Here is a 27,368-nt window from a genome sequence, read left to right on the forward strand (position 1 = left end):
AGTGTGCTTTCATTAGCTTAAAAATAAAAAGCAAAGATAGAAAATATATTTACATATTTGCTTGCTCTTAACATAAAATATCTCTGGGAAATTAAATAAGAAATAGATCATAGTAACTGCCTCTAGCAAAGGCAACTGGGTGGCTGGGGAACAGAGTAGAAAACAGACCTTTTTAGTGTACTGCCTTTTAAAGTTTTTGAATTTCTAATACTATGAATTTCAAAGGCATGAATGCATACATACATAAATGATTCAATGACTTCTATGATTTAACTCTAAGATTTTGGCAAATCACAAGTCTGAGTCTTTAAAATAGGGATAATACCTTGTAACACCGGTGAAAGAATCAAATAAGCTTTTGTAAAAAACCCTTTGAAGTCACCAAATACTATGCACATCTGAAGGTATTATTATTATTATTATTATTATTGAAAAATACCTATCCTTTCCTTTCCCTTTCTCCTTGCCCTACATAGAAAGTGCTAATCCTCTCAATATGGTAAGTTTAGCAGTATGAAAAACACTGGCTTAAAATAATTCATGTGAAGTTATTCAACAAACATCGAACAAAGCCTGCAACAAGTTCGGTACAATACTAGTCTTTTTTTAACGCATATTAAATCCTCAAAATGATCCAGTGTGCAGCTCTAAGTGAATAATAAAGCCATAGTGTGAATTACCAGGAGTTCACTAAAGACCCTAATATACCCAACCTTATGGCAAATTCATCCAATATAGAAGTCAGCAGGACGAAGTTCCTGTCCTCGGGGAGCCCACAACCTACTATTGATCTCAACAGTATAAAAAGTGCTATGCAGAGATTGTTTCTCAAGACCAAGGACAGATGCAGAATAAGGCCACCTAACTCATAGGGGCTGCAGAAGAGAGCAAGAGAGGCTTCCAAGAAAGGTGCTGACTTCTAACCTAAGTCACACTTCATCCAAGTCTAGAAGGAAGAATAGGAATTAAACAAGTAGATAAACAGGGTTGGGACTCCAGGAAGAAGAAATAACACAGGCAAGGTATCAAAGAGTAACAGAGCATTCAGAAAATGGCAAGAGGTTATGGGGATATTGCATTTTAAAAACAAACATCTCAAAGGAAATCTTTACTGGCAGCTGTGTAGAGCTATAGGAAGATAATTCTGGACAAAGGAGTCTGTCATTGCTAACATCCAATTTATGCTTTATATAAAATAAAGTCTGATAGCGTCTATTTTCTGTTACCGGAAGGAAAAAAACAGCATACAATTATTTTTCCATTATAATTTAGGGGCCACGGTAGGAGTTTATGAAACTTAGTTTTAAAAGTCTACTATTCTATATACCCAGAGTAAGGCAGTTAAATGACAAAAATTACTGTCATCTCTGATTGGGAAGAAATAAGAATAGAAGAGTAGATAATGGTAGAAAAGATACTTCTTTGGTTCTTTTTTTTTTTTTTTTTTTTTTTTTCAGAAAATAGGACATAATGGAGGATGGAGATATATAACCTAACTCTCACTGTTTAAACATGGGAAAAGACTACATTGCACCTTCTGAGGGACAGACTCATCAGACTGTGATACTGACCAACAATCTGCGTCAAAACAGACAATTGTACTAAAAAAAATGGCAGAGATGCCCAAATGGTGGATTAACTGCTTATCGGTGTTGTCTGTCATATTGCACACCTACATGATTCTCTGAGTGACTCTGAGATCTGACATCGCTCAGGGGAAAAACTGGAAAAAGCGCCTCCAAAGAGACTGACATCAAAGAGGCAAAAAAGCAGAAGCTATTTCCATAAAGTGAACTGCAGACAAAGTTCAAAAGAAATAATGTGAGGATTTTTAGAACTCACCTGTACTGACATCATGCCTGATGATTCTACAGACTCCTCAAACCATTCATTGGCAGGGGAGTTAGGTCAGATATTTAAGAGGTACTGATGTGAAGGGCTCCTATGATTATTTGGCCCCACTGTCCAGACAAATAGCCGATGGCTATCTTGCAACAATAACTTCAGCACTGGACAGATTAGAAATACTGTTTAGTAAATAAGGGGATGTGATTGCTAAGAACATATAGTTTAAGAAACATAACTTCTTGTAAAGGAGGTACTGTTTCCAACTTTTAAAACTAAGTAGAAAGTCTATCCACTGTATTCTACAATGGTCACAATGGAATCCTGAAACCTCACCTATCTTTCAATTTCTTGGAACCCCGCCCTACATATAAATTGAAAAGGTAAAGCTAATAAAGGTAGCCATCGCGAACCAATGCAAAGCCAATAATGTCACTTGAGAGACACAGTGCAGTTCAGGAAGGAAGGGAAAAGGCCTCTCAGAGGCCAAAATAATTCAAATTATAAAAAATTTAAAATAGTCACTGAGCAGATGAGAGAGCAAATACATATAATTAATAAAGTTCAAGTACTTCACTCAGAAGAACCTATTTACTCAGATATTACATTTGGAACTTCTTCTTACATTACAGTTCCTACAGGCATTTTGTTTCCTGTTCCATAGAGCAGAAAAGCACATTAAAAGTTGAGGTCATCTACAGTCAGGCTCACTGACAAGGCACACTGGCAGCACCCAGAAGCTGCAGCTTAGAGCCTGACTTGGGAGAAGAAACATTATTTTTAAAAACCAGATATAAGAGCCCAAAACACAAAGCAGAACGGAGCCTTACATGTAGGGGTGAAACCACCACCAGTAAGAATGTCGGTGGCCTCTGAGATCATCATGGTATTACTACACCTGAGTGCACAACATAATGGATAAATTCCTTGTTGTAAGACCTGTGTACTCTGGTTCTGCTGCTTAATTGCAAGCCATTCAGCCTCTCTGACCTCAGCTTCCCCTGTAAAACCAGGGTAACACTTCCTTGACCTACCCATCACACAGAACTGCCATAAAGAGCTAAAAAATAATTTATTTAACAATGTCTGAAAACTATACACATAATAAGTAACAATAATATTGTTAAAATATGTTCTGTATACTCTGTACAGGAAGACTATATTTAAATCAATTTCCAATTAAGTAGCTAAATAAAAACTCAGCACTTCTCTTATCAGCAGAAAATTAACCTACATGGTACCACGTATCCCTCCCCCAGAAATGCCAGATTTTTAAAAACTATTAGTAAGAAAATAAGTTTCTTAAAGTAAGAGAAAGAGTTTAGCTGCCCTTTGGGAACCAGATAAGTTATAATATTTCTTCTGACAGGAAAAGACATTTCAAAATGAGGAAAGACAAAATACTTTGAAATGAACACTCATAGCTAAAAGAATAACATGAAATACCATATCTGTTATAGTTATATAACAGAGCAGTATTTTTCAAACCAGCAGATTATGAAGTCAATTTGGTGAATAACTAGTAGCACTTTTAAGAAAACAGGATATAAAATATTAGAGTATACTGCATTTAATAAAGGTAAACATTATTTCACAGAATATTGTGTTACTTAATATGTATTACCACGTGTATCTGTACATGAGTGCTAGGGTCACCATGTAAATGCATTTCTTACATGAAGTTGTGGTCAAAAAAGTCTGAAAGTCACTAATAAAACCAATAAACTGGCATGTGGTAGTCTAGATAAAAACTAAACAAAGAATTTAAAAGCACCCAATACTCAGAGTGACCAGAAGATGATAAAGAATTCACAGTTGGGACCAGGCTGCAGAAGAAGGCACTGTTTTTCAAAAAGTTTATCAAGCAGTCCATGACACAGGAAAAAGGTAACAGCTTTCCTTCTAGGTATAAAAAAGAGAAATATGGGGAGGCAGATGGTAAGAAAAATGGTATTCGTACTTAGGAGAATCCACCTTGTAAAACCCTTTGACTTTAATCCTCAGTTTTCTCGTATGTAAAGGGAGAGGATTAGACTAGAAGATAAAGTTTAAGAGCCTATTAAACCTTAACATTCTCCAATTCTGGTAGAGTTTATAATAATTAAGTCATACTACAAGTACTTGGTTTATAAGTAAGATCTTTTGTATTTAATAACTAAAATTTTATCTTTTAATAAAAAAACTATATAATACCTTCTTAAATAATAGGCTTTTCTATAAAAATCAAGGCTTAATAACTGAAGACACATTTTAGTATCTCTCGCTTTTCTCTACATAAAGATCTAGCTGGCGGGGTCAAAATAACCCTTAGACAAGCATGGTACTATTTACCTGGTGACAAGAGAGTACACAGAAGGTGCCTTGAAGAAGTTACATATCTTTCGTATAGCTTTCCCGGTGCTATGGCCCATTTAAAACGTTTTTTTTTTTTTTTAATTACAAGAACCATTGAGATACATTTACATTGTTAAACCCAACCCGCAATCAGTAATAAATGTTTCATAGCCTAAAAGATCAGATGTTCCTAATATTTCCTTTTATCTCCTTCCAAAATAGGATCAACCATTTTAGCTTACTCACTTATTGTCTAGGTAAAGGTACTAACTGCTTCCTTAATGTTTTCCTGTTATTGCATTAATTTCCTAGCCTGGATATGGCTGCCTGCCCCAGTCCATGTGCTCCTTAGCCTGCATGTTCTTTAATACTGGTAAGCCCTCCCCTGGTCTGTGCCCACTCCCTTACGCTTGGAGCCTGTATCTGCAACAACAGTGGCTACAAGCTCTCAAATAAAGAGACAAACACACACAAAAAATGAATTTAGTACACAGGCTACCTATTATTTCATAAGGAGGTGATCATAGAAAGATGCGTATTTTACACATATAGATGTCATATTTGGGGCCGCCTCTGAGACTAAGTGAGATCTATTCTACTTCTAAACAACAGATCTCTTTCAATTTAGGGATAAAAAATGACAGCAGAGAAATGTATAAAATAGGGCTGAATAGAGGTACTGTCAAAGGAATAAAAACAGATCAATAGAACAAGCCAATCAATCCTGACTGCTATTTTGACTCTGAGTACTACTATAAAACAGTCCTAAGGAAAAACACTGAAAAGAACAAAATCTTGACACACACACACACACACACACACTCTCTCTCTCTCTCTCTCTCTCTCTCACACACACACACACACACACACATACACACACAATATGGTGTATGATTGTGCCATATCATTACTACAAAGAGAGAAATGAACACATCACCTATTACCTGTTCTCTGCAAGTCCATATTGCTCATTTCTCTCTTGTCCTACACACTAATATCTACTTTGGAAGACATGTTTTTCCAACTCAAACCACTCTGGTTGAAATGCATGGACACAGTCAACCAAAGGACCATCATGCAAAAACAGAGCAAATTTAGGTTGTGCTGAATTGACTTTTTACTGAATTACTGGTCTTTTGCCAATTATCACCTAGTTTGAAATATATAACAAGTAAATTATCAGACATTAATTTTACCAAGTACCATCCAAGTAGCTAATTTTGAACATTACTTAATACTAAAAATGGTGTGATCACTTTGGGCATGAATGCTAATTAAAGCACATGCTGTTCAGTGAAAGGCTCAGATATGCATTTAAGGCTGAATAAAACATAAGACTGGAAAATACAAAGTGGAAATATGTATGAGTAAAGAAGAGCAAATCTCTATAAAATGTTTTAAAATAGGCACTAAGGGGAAATTCAGAAAGTGAAGATCCATTTGTGCTATACGGTCCTGAAGTCGGCCTTTAAAGCTTTTGGAATCAACTATGCAAAAGGCAAGCGCCACAGGGAAATGAAAGAAGGTTGAGACTTGGAACAAACAGGAACCTGATGAAAGGAAGAAAAAACATGAATGTGTTGATGTTATTGTTACTATTACACCAAGCTTCACCATTTCTTATAGGGAATGACTGGAAAATTGGACAGACAGACAATGCTGTCCAGCTACAAAACCTACCTTAGTTAAAGGCTGGACTTGAATGAGAATATAAAACAACATAACGTCAGTCTGTGTACCTGGGATTGCTAGAAAAAAGTTTTACTTAGTAGATAATATGTACTTACTATGATCGAAAATATCGAAACAGTTTTGGATTTTTTTACTATACTGAAATATAAGAAATTTTTGTGTGAAAAGAAACTTTACTATTGAAACTAGTTGAAAGTATAATAGAAGGATAATGCAAAATAAGAGTATTTCTGGTGAATAAAATTAGCCCTTGGTATGAAATATATAAAATTACCAATGAAAAAAATAGGCAGAAGTATAACCAAAAAAATTATAAATGGGTTCTCATTCTAAATTATAACACTTAAAAAAGTAATTATAAAACACTTAAACTGACTTAAATGACTACAGTATTATATTAATCTTAAGAGATAAGTCAATAGGCTAGTATCAAACAAAAAAATTTAGAAGGCAAACATAAAATATATAGAAGCAGGTTAAATACCTTTCCGCAATATAATAAAGCTGATGATTAACCTCCAAGTTTATCCCTTGTCCTCAATCAACTCACCCAACATTTTCTGCATCTTCATCACATTCAGCTTTATATTTGCAAGGTCCACACTTGGAGTGTTTTCTGTGAACTTCTGCCCCTGACCCTTCCTCTTCTGTTTAAAAAGAAAAATTAAATTTTCAATCAAAAGTTGGGATCCTTTCCCAGTATGCTTCATGTTTTCAGCAGCTATTATTCTATTTCTGGGGGAAATGTACCCGAGCTCTTGAAAACAATCACTTTCCAAATCTATTCAAAAATGTTGCCAATACTGAGTATAGCAAATTGTGAGGAAAACAATTATTGAAGCTAGCAAAAAAAAAAAAAAAAAAAAAAAAATCCCTTAACCTATGCACAAAGAAACAACATGGTAGGTTTTAATAATTAACTGCCTTAAAGAGAATTACCATATAACATTATCTAAGGGGGGGAGGGAGAAACATGAGCAATAATTTTAGTCCATTACTAAATTTCGATTACTCTATGAAATAGCCTATGCAAGGCTGGTTAGCGAATAAGTGATTAAACACAGAAGAGTACAACCATCACCTTTTCCTCACATCTGTTTCATACCTGCCTTTCTAACTGCATAGAAACAGTAATTCCAGAGTTGTTTTTTTTTTTTTAATTTCCAAAAGGGGTCCCTTTACAAAGGATTTGCCCCTTTTTCTGCTTTGCCACTTAGCACAGACAAAAATCCCCTCAATGCAGAAGTGTGTGGTACTCCTATGATCCAGCACAAAAAAACCAGTGCTTATCACCAGCCCCCAGCTTAGCACGTGTCCCACATTTTAGGGAACCCTTCATTTGTGGGTCTCACCTTGAGTGAACCCTAACCTGATCAGTTCAAACTGGGCAGGGAGATCAGTTCTGAGGCCAGTTTAGGGATTATAGTTTACTCAAGAAATTTCTCAGTCTGGTTTAGGAAAGAATACCTTATTCAGGTGGCATCAATCAGTAGGAGAAGGTATTAAAAGGCAAGTACACAGACCTAATATGTCTGTTTGGTAATACTTCTAAACTTGCAATTCTTGGTGTCCGCCTATGCTTTAAGTAGAAATCCTCCCAAAATTCTTATGAACTCCCAAATAGATTCTAGGGATCATAATCCTAAGTAATTCTACCAAAGACCTCAGAAACATCATGAGATCTTGAAATTATACAGCCACCATAAACTCACTAATATTTGTGTATTAATCTGAGCAAACCACTCAGCCTTTCTAACTCATACTCCCTAAAAAAAAAAAATTGTCAACCTACATCTGCAGGGCAAGACATCCAGTGTTCGTACTATTAAGCAAATTTTGAGAACAACTTCCACTTCTTTAATGACAGTTTCTTAAGTGAATATCTGACCACAGGGGCCAGACCACATTATCTCAAAATCCTTTACAGCTCTAAGATCTAAAACTTGTAATCTGATCCCTTCACATATGACGTTTCTGCTTGAACATGTCCATTTAAATCAAACTGTATTGTTGGATAGTTTTAATCATTTTTTTAAAGCTGAAACTGTCATCCCTGAACTTCTTCAGGACAGTTATTCTACTCTCTTGGTGACTGTTAAAGCCCCCACCAACTCTGAAATTTTAGGATTCCACGAACTGTGGAAGTATGGAGTAAGGTTTCAGATAGTGCTGAAAAAAATCTTAACTGTAGTTTTAATTTGTATAAGTGAGCTTTTACCAAGTAAGTTTTCTTTTACTGTACTCCCATAGTACCTCAAAGGTTATTTTGCATACAGTACATACCCATTAAGAATTACGGTCTCATTAAATTACAAAATAGGTAAGTCATCCCTAATTCTGATAACCTAGAGTAAACTTTGTTAGATGCTATTGCCAAATATTAGCTTTTCAAACAGCAGAAATAATTCATATACTTGTAAAATAAAACGGAAAACAAACAGCAAAATTTCAATGGTTCAAATTAAACTCTAGATTCCACTAGAGTTGCTCTAAAAGTCTTCTCTTTGCTGTGCACAACTCACTCTAGAGTTTTTCTAATATGGTACCCCTGAAAATTCCTTATGAGCAAAAATTTGTAAACAAGGGGTGGGAGAGAGTCATAAATACTCTGGTCCAAACTAATGTCACCTGTGGGTATGATACTACGGAGAGGGCACTTTAGTGCAAGTTCAATTTAACAGGAGCAATATTTCCTCTTCGTCTGACAGCAAACCTTTAGTGAAAAATAACTGCATCAAACAAAGAAGGCCAGGGCTAAGGGGGGACCGAGGGGTTGGGGTGATGGCTAACGGATATAGGGCTTCTTTCTAGGGTAATGAAAATGTTCTAAAATGGACCACAGTCATGAATGTACAAATCTGTGAATGTACTAAAAGCCATTGAATTATACACTTTAAATGGGCAAACCGTATGGTATGTGAATTTTATCTCGATAAAGCTATTTTTAAAAAAGTGAAAGAGAAGAAATGTCCTTTAAGGGGTACTTCAAACTTACCTCCTTCTCCAGATCCAGAGCCATTATCTAAGAAGAAAAACAAAAAGTAAATATGAATACTTTTCCTAGAAATTTTGTCTTTATCAAATAGTAAAATTTCTTATCAAAAATCAAACTGGGATAGCCATTCTCATGTAGCCCTTTTCTCATTTTTCTGTGATAGCTAACAGTTTATTCTTATATATCTATTTTGTGCCTTTTTCCAAATATAAATTCCTTGGATACATAATCATCTACACCTCATACATTGTTGTAGCCAATTCGAAAAATATTCAGGCGCCTTGCACAGAGTAAAGACCAATAAATATTGTAAAGTAAATGGCTAAATACAAAATATTTTAATTAACTCACTTAAAAGGTAGAAGAAAAATTTAATTTTGTTAAAGCTTGAGAGGAATAATGTATAAGCTGCTTTTATTAGAAAGGGAAGAAAAAGAGCTTTGGGTCTTGCTCTAAAGATCTTCTTAATGAAAAATGTGGATAAAAACCCAAAGCCAAAAGTTAAGAAAGGCCTCAAGGTTCAGAAGCAAAGAACCTCAGGGGTGAGGTTTTCTACTATGGATGAAATTAACATCCTCCAGAAAACCTAACCAGAAGGAATCTTACCAAGATGTAGGTGGGAGACATGTTATGAGTGAAATTAAAGAGCTTCCCTCAAAGTTACCAACAAGGAGCCAGCCTAAAATATAAAGAATGTAAAATATTTATTTTATCATCTTAAAAGAACCAACATATGGCATAGAGCATACTGAAATGAGAGTACTGCTGCACACCATCAGCGCACAGCAGTAAAAAAAAGCAGAGATGGCAAGTGAAGAACTTGATGCTTTATCCAGCACTTCCCAGGGAGAGGATATCCTAGAGAACCCACTTCAGTTCTTCAAATAGTTCTCTAGAGTGGGGGACAATACCCCTAACAATGTTGTTCCTCCCTTCCCTTCGAGCTCCTTCAGACAATCATTCCATTTCCAGGTATGGCAGAAATAGGAGGAACTGGAAAAATACATATTTTATGTAGTACTCATTGCAAAATCTTCTCAGAATTTTATAGAAAGTCTTAAATTACATTCAAGTTTGGTTAAACAATCATAAAAAAAATTATATATTCTCTGAGTAGTAAGATAAAGAATGAAAGAATAGGAAAAAAAGAGAAGATGAGAACTCAATTGAAATTGTTTTGATGACCAAAATTTTCTTAGAAAACACTCCCTTTTTCCTTCTATTCCACATACACTGACTGGTACATAGTACACACTAGACAACATGGTAAATGCCAGGAATAAAGTGATAAGTTATAATACAGTCACAGTGCATGAGATGCTTACTCCCAACCTTTTTCTCAATCTATGTCCAATTTTTAAAAATATAATATTTCACACTTTCCTTTAATGTCATTTAAAATTCCAAAATAAATTAAATATTGTTGGAACCGCAGAACCAACTCAGACTAGTCTTATCCTGCTTCTAACCAAATACTGAATTGTTTTTCAGAAACCACAGAACAAAACTGTTAAGTCATGCAGCTGAAGCATGTGCTGAGGAGAGAATTTTGACCTTCAATAACACCAGAAGCAACATTTCATGTTCCCCCAAGGAACCAAAGTGCTGGGACTCGAAAGGAACTCCATCACCGGAATCTTTTCAGAAGCAAAGGGTCTGTTATCCAGGAAAATCCATTGCTAAAGCCTGCCAGCCAGAACTTCCACACGCCACCAGCCCATTCTTCCTTGACCCCAAACCCTTGATCAGGAAGAGATTTGAACCTTGTCTCCTGTCTCCTTGCCAGTCCACCTCACAATAAACCCCTGTCTTTTCTCAAGAGCTGACGTCATAGTACTGGCTTCTCTGCAGGTCAAGCAGAGAGCCTTTGCTGGGTAACTGTGTGACTACTCTGATAACGAGGTTGAGTTTCTTCATGTAGATTCTATTTTCCCTGTACACACAACTCCCTCTCCCACACAACCATACCCCAAACCTGGGATTATGATGTACCTCCCTAGGCAGGGCATATTGCCCTCTTGTTGAGAAGACTGATCTGGATAGAAACAGATATGTCAGAGAAGTAAAATACAGGAGCATATATACATAGAGAAATGCACAAAATATGAATAAACTTTGCCAGGAGAAGCCATGGAAGAAAGATATCACAGAGGAAAAAGGCTTAAACTCAATCTTAAATCATAAAAAAGGAGTTTTCAAGTAAGCAAAAGAGAGTGTTATTTCTAGCACAGGGCACACAACAAATCAGAGAGCAAATGACATAAACACTGGCTACTCAGTAAAAAACAAGATCAGTGTTGCACTTTACAGCTTACTTAGTAATTTCAATACTCATTAAGAACGCCAGGAGATGATATCCGTTTAACAATTCTGATTAATTGGAACTCGAAGCAGCTAAGTGACTTGTCCAAGGTCATACAGTAAATAAGAGCTAGAGTTAAAGACAGGTCTTTTAACCCTGGTGCAAGCACTTTTTCCAGTCTACCACTCTGCCTTTTAATGTTTAACATTTACTGCCTATCAAAGCAGTTGGTGTCTCAAACACATACTCCTCCAAAAATGAGGCAGAATTAATCTGACATTGTAAAGAATTCCATATTCCATTTTTGTCTTAAAATCAAATCTCTGAAATAATGTACTTAGGGAAGCATGCAATGACCACACCAAATGATAGTTGATTGGCCTAAGAACATAATAATTTCACGAAGCACCTAATTATCTAGTGTATGGAAAAGAATTTGGCCTTGGCCAAAGACAAGTCTGGCCTTTGTCCTCAGCTTCTGGAAGGTAATCTATGTCATACCTGGTCAAAATGTCTTGTTTAGGGAGGGTGCTGACCACATCAGATCTTAGGTGGGGCTAGCCACACTAGTCTTAGGGTGAAAGACCAACTATGTAATCTAAAGTGGTGGCTTTGATTCATGTGATATTAGTGAACCTGGAGTTTGAGATCAACTGCATGGACAATCAATCACTTATGTATTGGAGCCCCCAATAAAATCTGTGAACACAGTCACTGCAATACAGAGGAAGAAAGGAAATGGGAGCGCATCATATAAGAATAGTTTCAACGTATTGTTAACCTTCACACAATTATTTTAAATACCACACCCTCATCACTGCCCCCAAATACAAATGCAAGTAAAAAACTGACATTAATGCCTTCCAAAATTAACCACTACCAACTCAGAAAGGAAAAGAGAAGGAAGTAAATACAAACAACTGGGAGAAGGTGGGTGACAAGGGTTGGCTGACAGAAAACTGAAGATATAAAAAAAGAAGAGCTGGGGAAGAGACACATCCTGGGATGCCACCTGTGTTCCTTAATCAAAAAATAAAAATCAACAAAATGGGTCCCAGGTCATTTCCCACCCCAAATCTTAACTCTAACAGTCAAACCATAGGCAAAAGAAATGCAAAGTCCCCACAAAAAAAGGCATTAAGCATTAAAACTATACTGAGAAATAACACGTCAATAACGAGACCACCAGGGGTTAAAAAATGACGTGAAATGGTGACGAAAAAGAGTTCTCCATTCTCCACACGACCACCGCCAATCCATACAGCAGTTCTGGGATTACACCTCTGACTGGTTAACTTCCTTTTAGATGTTATGGCGGAACCGCTTCTAACATTTATTCAGAAGAATATCACACGTACCAGAGTAGCACGGCCCTCTTGCTACTACTGTTATCTCTTTCTGGTGCTTACAAGCAGCCCTTCTGAGAAAGCATTCATTTTGATAAGTGTCCCCATTTGATCCACAGACAGGAATGTAATTTGTATGGCACTGCGAAAGAAACAAAAATAAATTCTCAGAACTAGGCATGAATATTAATAGTTTTATTTCATATTCATGAATGCACTACCATAGTATTATGACATACTTCTACTACAGAAGAGTTGTTCTTTTATTTGGCTTTAAAAAGGGAGAGTTATACTGTTTTTTCACACTTTTTTCCACATTCACAATGAAAATAACTATCAAGTAGCCATAAAAATGAGAATGAAAATCCCTATCCTATCCACTTCATTTGCTTGCTATAAAGATCCAGTGAGATAAAACAAGAGGAAATTCTTGAAAATGTTTGTAAAAAGTACTAATTATGAAATGTCATTTTAGCATGATCAAAATCCACTTATTCAATACCTCTAGTACACAAAGTCCCAAGGTAAATACTATAGAAGACACAAAGAAATCCAAGATCTCTGTTCTCAGAGACCTTACAATCTTGTTAGAGAACCATACAAACAGAAAAAAAAAAATTAAATGACACTGGATCTGTAGGTTTAAAAAACTTTAAAACTTCTATATATCAAAAAGATCATAAACAACTAGTTTTAAAATCTGCAGAAAACATTATAATATGCCACAAGTTATCATTACTAAAAAAAGATAATACAAATTATTTCTAAAAATGGACAAAAGGCAATTTACAGAAAAATTATAAATGGCCAATGAATATGTTAAAAACGCTGACCTTCGCAAGTAATCAGAGTTATACTAAAATGATGTGCTACTTTTAGTTTATAAAATTGGCTATTAAACAAACAAATTTTCAATTTGGTGGGCGTATACACCTGTTGTGGTAACCTAAATTGGTTCAACAATTAAAATTTTTTTTCAATTACAGCTGACATTCAATATTATATTAGTTTCAGGTGTACAACATAGAGGTTAGACATTTATATACCTTACCAAGTGACCCCCCCCATAAGTCTAGTATCCACCTGACAACTATACAGTTATTACAATATTAGTGACTATATTCCTTATGCTGTACTTTATGTCGCCATGACAATTATGAGACTGCCCATTTGTACTTCTTAATCCCTTTACCTTTTTTCACCCAGCCTCAAACCCCTGTTCCATCTGGCAAGCATCAGTTTGTTCTCTGTATCTACAAGTTTGTTTCTTTTGTTTATTCATTTACTTTGTTTTTTAGATTCCACTTATAAGTGAAACCATATGGTATTTGCCTTTCTCTGTCTTATTTTGCTTAGCATAATAACCTCTAGGTTCATCTGTGGTTAAGCCTTTCAAAAATGTAATTTAGCAGTATATTTCAAGAGTCCTGAAAAGGAAAGTAGTTTTTGATTCAGAATTACTTATTTAGGGGTCTATCTGAAAGAAATTATTGTAGACAAAAATTTATTACAACCATTTCAACCGGAAATGTATTAATATCAAAAACAGAGAAACAACTAAATATCCAAAAAACATGTTCTATCTGTTCAAGAAATTAATATTGCAGCCATTGAGAATTACCTTGTAAAAGAACACTGTGTGACAGGAAAAGATAATGTGATATTAGGTGAAAATTAGACAATAATACCACATATATAACTTTTGAGAATTCTGTGCCATTTTTAAAAGTATCATTTAGCCCACAAAACTGAATGCAAATTAAAAAAACGACATAAAAATACAGAAAAAATAAATTACATATAAAATCTCAATTATTTAGAAAAAATAAATATTCATAAATTAAACTGTAGAATAAAACATCAATCAATTTTTCACAGTACTTGTCATGGTTTTTTAGTTCCACAATTTTCTGTGTTTCTCAATTTTTCTCCAATGAATAAGATTTTTTATCATTTAAGGGGCTGATTTACTTTATGAACCATAAATATGACATGTTACCACAGGTCAAGCACTGGTAAAAACAATTTTTAATAGAATATTTCATAACCAAGTTAACTTGCTATACATTATTAGCACATCTACATCAACTTTAATTAAAATTAAAATTTAACTTTAGAAAAGCGTTTCAATATTGCTCCAATTTTCCATGGATCACGTTCCTTGATTCTCTTTCTCTAAAATGTATACAATAACTTGTATTATGTCTGCATGAGTCAGCATGTTACTTTGTAATTATACAATGCATAATTAGCAAAGAAGACCATAAGCCCATAAGCACGAAGACATCAAGCGCTACCTCCATGGGCTATTCAACCAAACCCTGGTCAACTAATGCTTAATGATGTTCTTACTGGAGTGCTCTCGAAGATGCGAATATCATCCCCAAGGCATGGGTGCCCCAATGAGATTTTTCTGGTTGTCGTAATGATAAAAGAACATTATTGTTATTTAGCAGATGGATTCCAAGGATACCAGATGTACTACAAAGGGAAGGACAGTTCTACACAACAAAGACATACATACCACACAATTTTTGAATGCTTCTCTAGCCATTCACGTAGAAACTATGGTAACACTTACCATATACAAATAAGCTTGCTCTGTTATAACACATCCTAATAACAGTTTTTATTCTAGCATCCACCATAACTCTACTTTTTTGTTTTCAAGTATTTCTGGTACGAAATTGCACTGATCTTTATTAAATCCAAACATTCATTATAAGTAGATATAATAAGCATCTATCATATTGTCTTCTAGTGTAATAATCCCAAAGCATTTATATTTTGAATAATTTATAGTAAAATGATTTATTTTAATTATTTATAGTAAAATGATTTATTTTAATTATTTATAGTAAAATGGTTTATTTTACTATATATTTTTATTTCTCCTTTACATTGCAATTATACATCATATTTTTTTAATTATATGTTTATGTAGGTTACATATTCTACAAATTTCATTAAAGAATAGTAAAAAAAATGAATACTAATTGTTGGTTATAAAAAAGGGTCATTAAGTCTAGTAAGGCTGAGGATCTCTAAGGTAATAGCGAACATTATTCAAGAGTTTCTATCTAGTAAACAGTGGCTACAATTTCCAATGTCTTATCTAACTTAAATATAACAATCTCATGAGGCACATGATTTAGTGCCGAGACTTGGGCTCAGAAGTGGATGTTGAGTTCAAGTCCTGGGTCCACCACCCATATGACTCTGGGTTAGTGCCATATTCTCAATCTGTAAAATGGTAATTATAATATTATCAACTAATAAAGTTGTTATGAGGATTAAGTAAGAGAAATTCACCTTGAGCATTTATATCTAGCCACGGTAAATTCTCAATAAACATTAGCTGGTTTTGGTAATTGCTGTGATCATTTCTAAGTTTTAAGTAGTTGTCCCAGGGTCATAGCTAACAAGTAGAAGAGCTACAATCCATTACAAGCGAGTACTCTAACCACGACACACTCAAGTCATGTCAATTGGTGGTAGTGAGCAAGAAGCTTAAAATAGTCCAGGCAATGTCCCTGAAATCCTACCTACCAAGCACATACCTGGGAGTGAGCATGAAATGGGAGAAGAAGACTTGCCGTTCCTTGGTCAGTCTGCTTCCAGGGGGTCTCTCTATGGAACCTCTCATTATACTATGGGCAAATTAAGGGAGTTGGGCAATTTTAACAACATGCGAGTCATGATTTAGGCACTGCCTTTAACCTAAGGTACTGACTCTAATCTAAGGTCTCCCTCTTCTATACTGCCACACTTGCTGGTGGAAAGAACTCCTCTATATCTTCTCTTTAGCTAGAAGAATGTGATTCGAAGTACTTTTTAAAGGTGCAGCAGTGTACAACTCTGGAGATACTTACCGTGTACCTACTGTGTATCAGGAACTATGCTGAATACATGAAATAAGAAAAAGAGGCTAGGATGGATAACTTAATGTGTCAACTTGACCGGACCCCTGGGTGATCAGATTAAACATTATTTCTAGATGTGTCTCTGAGGGTGTTTCTGGATGAGATTAGCATTTGAATCACTAAACTGAGTAAATGACCTCCCCAATGTGATTAGGATCCTCCAATCCTTTGAGGGTCTGAATAGAATGAAAAGGTGGAGAAGTAAAGAATTAATTCACTCTCAGTTTAACTGTTGAACTGGAACAATGGTCTTCTCCTAGTTCACCAGCCTTCAGACTCAGACTGGGACTTAACATAATCAGCTCACCTGATTCTCAGACCTTCAGACTTGAACTGGAACTACACCACCAACTCTCCTGGGCCTCCAGCTTGCAGACACCAGATTGTGGGACTTCTCAGCCTCCATAATCAATCAACCAACCAATCAACCAACCAACCAACCAATCTCTCCCCCGCCCCCAACACACACACAACACACACACATAGTGAGAGTAGGCACTGATAAATTCAAGAAGAAAGGAATATAGTCCAGAGGACTCCAGATAAAAGAATGAAGAGAAAGAAAGAAAACAGAAAAAAAGTTATAGGTACTCCTCTTTGTGTATTACCCATGTTTTAATGGAAAGATCCAATATTGATCATTTTCTTTGTAGAAAATTAACAGAAGTAGCTTTGTTTATATAATGTGGCAAGGTATAATAGCTCTTATTCACAGACTGAAAATAAATAATTTTAGACTACTTAAAATCCTGTTATTTGTTAAAATATGTTAAAAGTACATCCCAGAAAGCTTATATTAACACTGAAAGCATGCCGAATCATAAGCAAAATTTTTAAATGAATTGAAAGATATTGCTGAAGCGCCCTGATGTTTAATGGGCTTATGATGAGGCCATTGTTCTTAAACTGGCAAAAACCTTTATAAGCTTATAAGAAAGCAAAGTAGTCAAAAGAAGGTTCACTCAGCAGTAGGATCAAATCATGCTGTAAGCCCTTAGGCAGTTGCTCCTACAAGGCAGAGGACTTACCTTTAAACATCTTTATATCCTTGGCAGCTAGCCAAGCAACTAGCAACAGATAAGCACTGAAGAAATGTCTACTGATCTCAACTCCTCTAACTTTTTTTTCCCTTTCCTGCTTTGCCACAAGGTAAGAATGCAAGGGAGTCAGATCATGACAGGGTTTCTAGCTGTTCGAGTATGTTTTAAAAGGTCAAAAATGCTATTTCTTCGCAGGGAAAGACTTTCAAAGAATAAAAAGCAGAATCATAAAGACAAAGACATAAATATGATGTGAAAATTTTAAGCTTTATATCAAAAAAATTAAAATGACACTAGGATAATTTCTTTAAAATACAAAATTCTTTTTTTTGTGATCTATATAAACTGAAAAGGAACCATCTCTAAGGTAAATTCTATTACATGACTTAGTACTTAAAAGGGAAATTAAACACATATATGTCTGTATAAGATGCAGACTATTTCTAGAAGGAAATATAAGAAATAACAGATGTTGCCTCTAAAAAGAGCAATTGGTAGTATGTAGTGCAAGGAAGACCTTTTTTCATTATATTACATATATTCTTATAATACTGTTCAAGTTGTTTACTCTGAGCATATATTATTCTTTTAAAAATATCAAATTAGTACATATATCATAGATTCTCATGAAATTTTATGAATTATATAAACTTATATATAGTATATATAAAATGTTTAGAACAGTTAATGAATATAAAATGCTCAGCACAGTAAATAATACAGGTACCCAAATAATGTACTATATATCATGTACAACAAATACATATACATATACATACATACATCTCTACAAATCAACATAAGGAAAAAGAAAATACTTCAAAAACAGGCAAAGAATATGAAATATTGATTCATAAAAAAGTAGCCTATAATGCATGAAACATTTTCAGTATCTCTGGTAATCAAATGCAAATTAAAAAAATATTTTTGCTTTTTAGATCTACAGAATTTAAAAGGATTGACAAAATCCATTACCAACAGGCTGAGAGGAAACAAACAGTCTAATATAGTCTTACTGGTGAGCACATTAATTTGCACATGAGCATCCCACTGACCCAACAATTCCACATCGAGAAATTTAACCTAAGGAAATACAAGACAGTTGGAAGAGGGTGACAGTCCCAGGCTTCCTGGCACAGGGTAGTCAAAATAATAATAAAAAACCTACAACTTTTCTGGGTTGAAGAACCAGAGGGAAGAGTTCAGGGCCACCAGGGCCATTAGAAAGTGAGAGAGAAAATCTCCCAAAAAGGAGAGTATCAGTGGGAACTTCCAGATTCTGGGTATAAATTCGGACCAAATTTCTGGCTAACTTCTGAACCACTCATGGGCAGCCAAACAGCTCAGCTAAGGCTAAAAGAAATGAACTGATATTTGTGTTGCTGCCACAAAAGGGAAGACAGTTTGCCACTGAGTTCAGCCAAATTAACTGTTTCGAAAATGACAATACTCTCCAGGGTAACAAAACAGAATTCAAACACTCTAAAACATATCTATCATAAACAACATGTAGAATAAATTCAAACTTATTCTAATACCAAAAGTTAAAAAAGAAAACAGAAAACACAATCTATTCTAAAATGAAAAGAACAACAGAGATGATCCCTGAGATGTCCCAGATGTTTAAATTCACTAACAATGATTTTAAAGCAACAATAATATCTGTGCGCATGGAAAATACATTTGCAACGAATGAAAAGACTATAATATCAGATGAATAGTAACTATAAACTCTTGCAATAAAACATTTGAAGTTAAAAACTCCCGGGATGAGAAGAATGGACTTGACAGAAGGATTTACTGATGTAACCTGAAGATAGATCAATAAGAATTATCTAACATAAAAAAAAACAGAAAGTAAAAGTTGATGAGAGCTTGGTATACACTGCATACCAACACCTTTTAAGGAAAGAAGTCCACTTTAGTTACCATCTTTGTTAAGAGGGTTTGGGGGAGGAAACAGGGCAGCCAGACACAGCATACTGGCCAGACTATTGCATAAGTAACCATGTAGGTAGGGGTGAACATAAGATCAGCTAGCCACATCAAAGGTGGCTTTGTAAATAAATAATGGATTGTAAAGCCAGTTTTGACCATGGAGAACATCTCTGATTGGACAATAGCATACCTACACTCCCTATTTCCTTTAATAAAAGTAAACAATATGATAGATCATATTTTTCGGAGGTTCCATATGTAAGCTCTCTTTCTTTCTACTTTTGATTCTCATTACAATATCATAAGAAAGGGTAGGAAATATGCCTTCTCTTTTCTGATGGATTATACAGAAACTTGCCTGAAGTTACAGTTAGTGGCTCTCCTATGCTTTATCCCTGATCTCTGTACCTTTTCCTTCCCTTAAAATTCAAATGGCGGGTATGATTAGAACAAGATCATGAGTGGAAAAAATTTCTAGTTCTTTCTTTGTCTCATCTCAAATCTTGAATCAGGGACCACCTTGTGAGCAACATTCTAAAGCCAGACTCTAATTCAATCACAGACAATGAACAAAAAGAAAGAACTGAATGCAGCACACATTCTGCTTCCCTTCTTTTGACTTCTTTTTAGACAACAGAATCGCAACTAAAACAGTACCTGAAAAGCAAAGAGGCATCAAGTCAGTCATGTTCTTCAGCCTAAAAAGATGAGACAGCAGCAAATAACAATGGAAGGGAAAGAGACTTTTAGAAAGAGAAGGGAGAAAAAAGTCAACATTTTACATAAGACAATCTACTGCACCTTGCACCTTATTTCTTTTCAGTTGCAATTATACCTTACGTTTGAATAAGAACTTTAATATGTTTTTCAAAGTATTTTCACATCTATTATTGCTATTCTGACCTCTAAGTTCAAGCAAAGAAGCATGGAAAAAGGTACAAATAACAGTACTTCACCAAACAGAAAAAGAACTAGTGGGCTGTGAACTCAATTTCTTTATGGGATTCGAGGTGTTTTAAGTTTTTTAATTTGAAAAATGTAGAATTATAAAATATGAGAAATGTAAAATTGTTCAAAATAGGTTGGGTTTCCTTACCTGAAATTGACATGCACATTTCAACCCATCTCCTTCTTCTTTACAGACTCCTCCATATTTACATGATGATTCATCACAAACTCTTACATCAGACTCCCTCACATTTAATTCTGTAAAAGAGGAAAAATTGTTTCTCATATATATGTCTGTCTGTATCCAAATATACATGTAGAAATAATTTTTTCAAAATCCTTAAAATGTTAAGCATCTCATTCACAAGTATAATAATAAGTAAGACATAATATACAAATCACAAGTTCCATAGGTTACAAAATGTTCAGGATTCCCCAATGAGAATATGCTTAAAAGTAACCCAAGCCAAAATAAAACTCAAAATATCAGGACTTCAAGGAATTTCAAAAGGTAAATCTACAGAATTTTTCTATTTTGGTCCCCCGAGATCTTAAGATAATCTTCTTACTACTGTTTTACTCAACCTTTTAGATTATTTTTCTAGTGATTGCTACTTTTAAGGATAACAAATAAAAATAACTATACAATGTATATAAATATTGAATCATTATGTTGTATACCTGAAACCAATAGAATGTTATATATCCATTAAACCTCAATAAGAAAAGAAAAAAGAAAAAGCAAGTCACATCCAGAATGATGCCATTCATACGAAGCTCAAAACCATGAAACCCAAACAATATTTTGTTTAGGAGTGTTATTTTGTTTATATAAAATATTATATGATAAAGGATTTTAAGTACTTTCAGTTATCACTTCAGAAGTCAAAAAAGATATTGAAGAAAAAGAATAACTAGTCTACGGCCATACTACCCTGAACACGCCTGATCTCGTCTAATCTCAGAAGCTAAGCAGGGTCGGGCTCAGTTAGTACTTGGATGGGAGACCGCCTAGGAAGACCAGGTGCTGTAGGCACTAAAAAAAAGAAGAAGAACTAAAAGGAATCTTAACTCTTTTGGTACCTAGAATAAAGTCTAGGTGATCGGTATTCATTCTGTAGACAAACTTTTAATTATAAAAGAATTATAAAGTGAATATAAATTTCGTATAATAAATATATATGGAGCATGTATGTGTACAAAATGAAAGAGATTCAAAATCTTACTAGACTTAAAATTTTTAAATGACCAGTTTAGTTTTATCCTACCACAGGAAGCAGAGCCAATCAACAATGCTGGCATTCTGCGGTCATTTGCTCCTGCCCCAAGACTGTCTTGCTCTGGAAGCACCAAATTAAGTTTTCTAAGAAACCTAATAAAGTGCTTCACAATAACACTAAGTAAAGCTGCCAATCATGTGGAATTGGGTAAAAACCCCTACAAAGCAATTTTCACATCTTCCGTATGTGGAATGAGAGCTACAACAGATGTCTTTATGCAAACAAAAATCAAATGATCGCTTTAAAAACCCATCCCAATGTAGTGGTGAACACAGGAGAGTGAGAGCAGAGAATGCTAAGTTAGCTTCTGACTGCTACCCAACACCTAAGAGACTAGGAAGACCATATGGTTTCCTGTAGCTCTAGATCAAGATGAGGTCTTGGCAAGCAGATCTCGGGAGCATTTTCTCGTGATCCTCGTCCCTGTTTGTCTATCTCCTTTAGATTTCAAAGCAGGACTCGTCAGTGGACTGGGTCAAGGAAGTTCTGTAACTAGTGACATCTGTCCTAGTGACATTTCATTGCCTCGCTCTTCCCTGCTTGTTCTCACTGCTCTGGAATGGTGTTTTGGGTCTCCTACTCTTAGCTGACCCTCCAGAGAGCTAGCCATCAAGTACCTAAATACCCAAGGAGCTGACAGTCAACAGTGCTTATTCGAGTAACCACTCTGAACCAAACACTGCACTAGAGCTGGTAGACATAGTTTATATACCTAGAGGTTACAAAAATTTGTTTTCTTTTTTCTTAAATGGATCTCAGGTGCACAGAACTGGATTACTCTAAAGTTTAAGCGTACATGAAAAAAAAAGACACGAGCAGAAACTCAAAACAACAGGAAACTAATATCCCTGTTTTGTTGTTCTCACTGCTTTACAAACTTTCCCAGGCACGGATGACCATCTTTTAGTTCCTTTCACCTTGGCAATGCAGGCTTTATGTTCTTGGTCCTGTTCATCTCCCAATTTTTGCTCAGTCATCCCTTTCTCCCTTTAGCACTTGAATTAGCTCTTGAGGCTCAATCCAAAGTGTAAGGTGTGCTTTTTTTCTATCTACCTTCAGTCCTACTGGGAACTTACACAGGTTTGCTTCTAATTACTGTCTAAAGTACATCTTGAAACCTAAGGAAGATAACTAAATGTTATTAAAGAACCATTCTGGAAAAGAGCATAGGAATGTATAATGCATTTGCTCAACTATAGGCTTAACCAATTATAAGAATTTAATAATTTCAAAATTAAACAGTGCATTTCTCTCTATTCTTTGTAGCCTTAAATTCGCACGGTGCATTTCTCTCTTTTCTTTGCAGCCTTAAGATTGTTTCAAAACAATCAGACATATAAAACAAGAATAAGCAAAGTTTTTGTTTAGTCTATGGGTCAAGATCATGCTCTAAGTTACAACTTTCTACTTTGGCTTGAGATTCTTTGAGTTACAATATGCTTTAACCTATAGTATTTGAAAAAAAAAAAAAATGGGATTCAACCTAGAGCCTAAGCCATCCCCACCACTAGGATTCATCTGTGTCTGGACGCCTAGGGTTGCTCAACTACCTGTTTGCATGAGGGACTAAAAAACATGTGGGAGAATACTTGTCCTTACTAAAGTGAGGCAGAGAAGCTTGGCCCAAAAAGCAAAGCCTTGTGTGGTAGAAGTGTCCTAAGCACAGGGTGGTGTCTATCACTCGGGCTGCTCCCACAGCCCGGCCCCAAAGGCCCATCACGACAGAGACAGGGGTTACGATGAAACTAAAGAATGATTTTCACTAAAAGATCTGAAGCAACAAGATATAAAGAGCCTCTGCTTTGATGTCCACATAACGAGATATAACAACAGGAGAGAAAAGGGGCTGGGACACCTCAATGGCCCCAGCATATCAGCAGCACACCTGGAGCACAAGGCCAAGGTGACAGTATCAGGCACAGAGGTATTTCTGAGATCTAAAGGAAGGTAGCACTATGCAACTACAAGGCAGCAAACATTACAAGAAGAAAAAGATGTGCCATGTGGTAGTGGCCAAAATACATTAGTGAGCCCACACATGAAACGCCCTTTGTTGAATCCAAGAATAAACCCGAGAGAGAGGTATTCTGGGGGACCTAGAGGTCCTATATTAATAGGAAAGGGTGAGAGTCATGAAATTCTGATTACACTGATTAGTCATGTTTTACTTTATGCATATCTTGCTATCAAATCCACGTTATATGTGTGTTAATGTGTTAAATATGATTATTTAGTTAATCAGAGGCAGGTAAGTACCTACTATGTATCTAATCCTATGACAGTAATCTGGGACACACAGAAAAATACATAGAGGGAGCTTATGATCTTGCTAACATATGGAACAATTAGTGGTAAATTCAATATGGTCCATAATTAAGAGAAGAATTGTGTTGTACAGGCTATGATTGCTCTAGGAATTTCAAGAAGAAGATAAAAATAGATTTGAAGCATAGGGTCCAATGTCAAGTCAAAGATGGTAAGATTTGGGAAGACCTTGAAAAATTAATTAAGACCCTTTTTTCTGATTTTATAAGACTAATATAGGATCATTATGCGACATTCAGAAAAGATATTTTAAAATAATGTTTTAATTGCCCACAACATGTGAAATATATCAAAAGTAACAGGAGAAAGGAGAATGTTCTTATCTAGGGAAATAGTATTAGTGAAAGTAGAGACACATGTCATTTAATGGTACACACAAATATTAGTATCAGTGATTCTCAAACCACATTCCATAGGGAAACTGGGGTTCTAGACTAGAGTGTGCCTTCATTAAAATATGAATTTCATTTTCTCATTTGCAAGGGGAAAAAAGTCAGTGGAAAGAATTTTCTCATTTTAAGCATTTTCTTCACTTACATGTCTTAAACTTTCAAAATCTGAGATTACTTCCTTGCTATCAACAAAATTTTTCAATGAATGTAAAGAATATGAACAGAAAAATTCTAACAGTAGTTTATAAAAATGAATGCCACACATTCATGGATGTATATTTTTAAATGTTTCATTATTGTGGCAGTCATTACTAACACCCTAGTTTGAATCTATTCTCTCCTTCTTACTTAGTAAGGGAACCACAATTGCATTCAGGAAAGCAAGGTACTCAGCTAAATAATCCATATTTCCCTGACTTCCTCACTCCATGCCATAGTTCATATAGCATTGTCCTTTCCTCCTTCATTCTTCCATTATTTTCCTGCCTGGAGAGAAAACCCATACCCAAGGTTATAACAGCTATCTTACATGCATGAACATGAAAGTTACAAGCTAAAGATGATAAACAACCAAGCCTAAAGAGATTCACTGAAGACTGAAAGACAAACACAGACTGAAAGTAAAGGGATGAAAAAATACATTTCATGAAAATGGAAAGGAAAAATGAAAAGCTGAAGTAGCAATACTTATACCAGACAAAACAGACTTTAAAACAAAGGCTATACCAAGAAACAAAGAAGAACCTAGCAATTTTACTTCCAGGCACTTATCCAAAGAACCTCAAAACACTAATTCAAAAAGACGTATGCATCCATATGTCCACTGTAGCATTATTTACAATAGCCAAGATATGGAAGCAACCTAAGTGTTTATCAACAGATGAAAGGATAAAGAAGTGGTGTGTGTGTGTGTGTGTGTGTGTGTATGTGTGTGTGTATCATAGCCTATTACTTATTCATAAAAAAGAATGAAATCTTACTATCTGCAACAACATGAATGAACCTAGAGGGTATTATGCTAAGTGAAATAAGTTAGACAAAGAAAGACAAATATCACATCATTTCACTTACATGTGGAATCTAAAAATCAAAATAAAGGAACAAACAAAACATAAACAAACCCATAGATACAGAGAATACTTTGATGGTTGCCAGATGGGAGGGGGTTCGGGGTAGGGTTGGGTGATAAGGGGGAAGGGATTAAGAAGTGCAAATTGGTAGTTGTAAAATAATCACAGGGATGTAAATTATAGCATAGAGAATACAGTGGATAATATTGTAATAACTATGTCTGGGTACTAGATTTATCAGGGTGATCACTTTGTAAGTTTTATAAATACCTAATCACTATGTTGTACACCTTAAACTAACATGATATTGTACATCAATTGTAATTAAAAATAAAAAAATAAATAAAGATGGCAGACCAAAAAGACAGGAATAAGAATCTGGAAAGAGACAAGAATTATGGAATCACCATACCTATCGTGGATTTCATCCCTCCAGACTTACTTATAATAAACAAACACATAAAGAAAGCTCTTATCATTTAAGCCACTACTAGCCAGATCATTGACACATGTAATTAAACACAATCCTGATATAATGATTGCATGTAAATTTAATTAAGTATTTCTAAGCAAAAGTCTGTAATAATTTTGTGCTACATCATAGTCCACGTGATAAAATTAATTTCTCAAGAGCATCATGACTTCCCGGTGCTCTGACTCCTCTCAAATTTGAGAACCACTATCTTAGCTCGAACTCACTACAGAGGAATTCTATTTTGGGATCATCTTCTGAATGTTATTTCTTTTCAAGTATTCTGTACAGTACCTGGCATCAAGAGGGTACTCTACTACCTGTCAATGATGATGATGATTACACACCTGCCTTTCTGAGCCCAAGATGGAAGTTCAGCAAAATGGATGAGCCATTACCAAGGCCCTCAAAAAACAGTTTTCCAAATAGAAATATTTTACACAAAGAAGCACTCAGGAGGGTGGCTCAAACGGAAAATATTTTGCTCTAGTTGCAAATCTGCCCATCACACAATTCTCTAAATGTAAAACTTGTCTCAATTTTCATTGACATTTCAAAGGTGGGAAACAATACACACTAGGAAAAGGAACCCTACTTACTATGAACCTGAAATGCCAAAATCCCCAACTTTTGGCAGCACTAACTACGGTCAGGCTTCAGTTCAAAGTGAGACCCATTAGCCCTCCAGAACGATAACGACTTTTCTACTTTCCTGTCCATTAAACAGAAGGTAGTTCTGAGGATCTTACGACTAAGCTAACATTTATGGCAAGCCAAGAGTGAATAAACTTTGCAAGATGTTAAGATCAAACTCAGGGCTTCTCAACCTCGGCACTACTGACATTCTAGGCTAAATAATTCTTTGCTGTAGAGATCTACCCTGTGCACAGGAGGATGTTTAGCAAACATCTCTGGCCTCTACCCACCAGATGTCAGTAGGTAGCACTGCTAGAGCAACAGACGTCTTCAGACATGACCAAATGTCCCCTGAAGGGCAAAATCAGCCCCCAGCCCCCGTTGAGAGCCACTATAAAAGAAGAAACCAAGGACTGTATATTTAATTCTCTAACACAAACACTATAAAGAAAATGAGTCAAATCTCCAAGATCTCTGCACATTCCCATGGCTACTTTTCATTTCAACAGAATGACCTAAATATATTGCCTCCAAGTTTATGTCTAGTCCTTGCTCTGAGTGGGTGCCCTACCTTTAATAATGCCTTAGCCTCCAGCAATTCTGTCTTCCCCCCACCCCTTTCTAACAAAACTCTTTTTTAAAGATCTAATAGCTTTTTTTCCCAGTCTTCCAAGTCTTTTCTTGACCCTTCCACAGCAGTTGATACTCCTGGCCTCTCCTTCCAACCTAATCATCTTGATTAAACCCTCAACTCTCCGATGACATCTCATTTACTCACTCTTTTTCTCTCTTTTTTTTTTTTTTAAACAATTTTGAAAGCCATTTCCAGG

At 35.4% G+C, this 27,368-nt stretch overlaps 1 protein-coding gene and 1 pseudogene across 1 annotated transcript in view; one reads left to right on the forward strand and one right to left on the reverse strand.

Annotated features, from left to right (window-relative positions):
- The window catches only part of LOC107519692 (tomoregulin-1), a 77,563-nt gene that overhangs the window by 35,358 nt on the left and 14,837 nt on the right, over positions 1 to 27,368 (reverse strand). Inside the window, exons 2-5 of the mRNA XM_036238759.1 lie at positions 20,512 to 20,621; positions 12,527 to 12,656; positions 8,867 to 8,893; positions 6,422 to 6,518 (exon numbers count right to left, since the gene is read on the reverse strand). Coding sequence (XP_036094652.1) covers positions 6,422 to 6,518; positions 8,867 to 8,893; positions 12,527 to 12,656; positions 20,512 to 20,621 — 364 coding nt within the window. The remainder of the gene's footprint in view (positions 1 to 6,421; positions 6,519 to 8,866; positions 8,894 to 12,526; positions 12,657 to 20,511; positions 20,622 to 27,368) is intronic.
- On the forward strand, positions 21,281 to 21,399 carry LOC118601417 (annotated as a pseudogene).

This window comes from Rousettus aegyptiacus, unplaced genomic scaffold (genome assembly GCF_014176215.1).
Source record: "Rousettus aegyptiacus isolate mRouAeg1 unplaced genomic scaffold, mRouAeg1.p scaffold_m13_p_3, whole genome shotgun sequence".
Taxonomy (NCBI): Eukaryota; Metazoa; Chordata; class Mammalia; order Chiroptera; family Pteropodidae; genus Rousettus; species Rousettus aegyptiacus.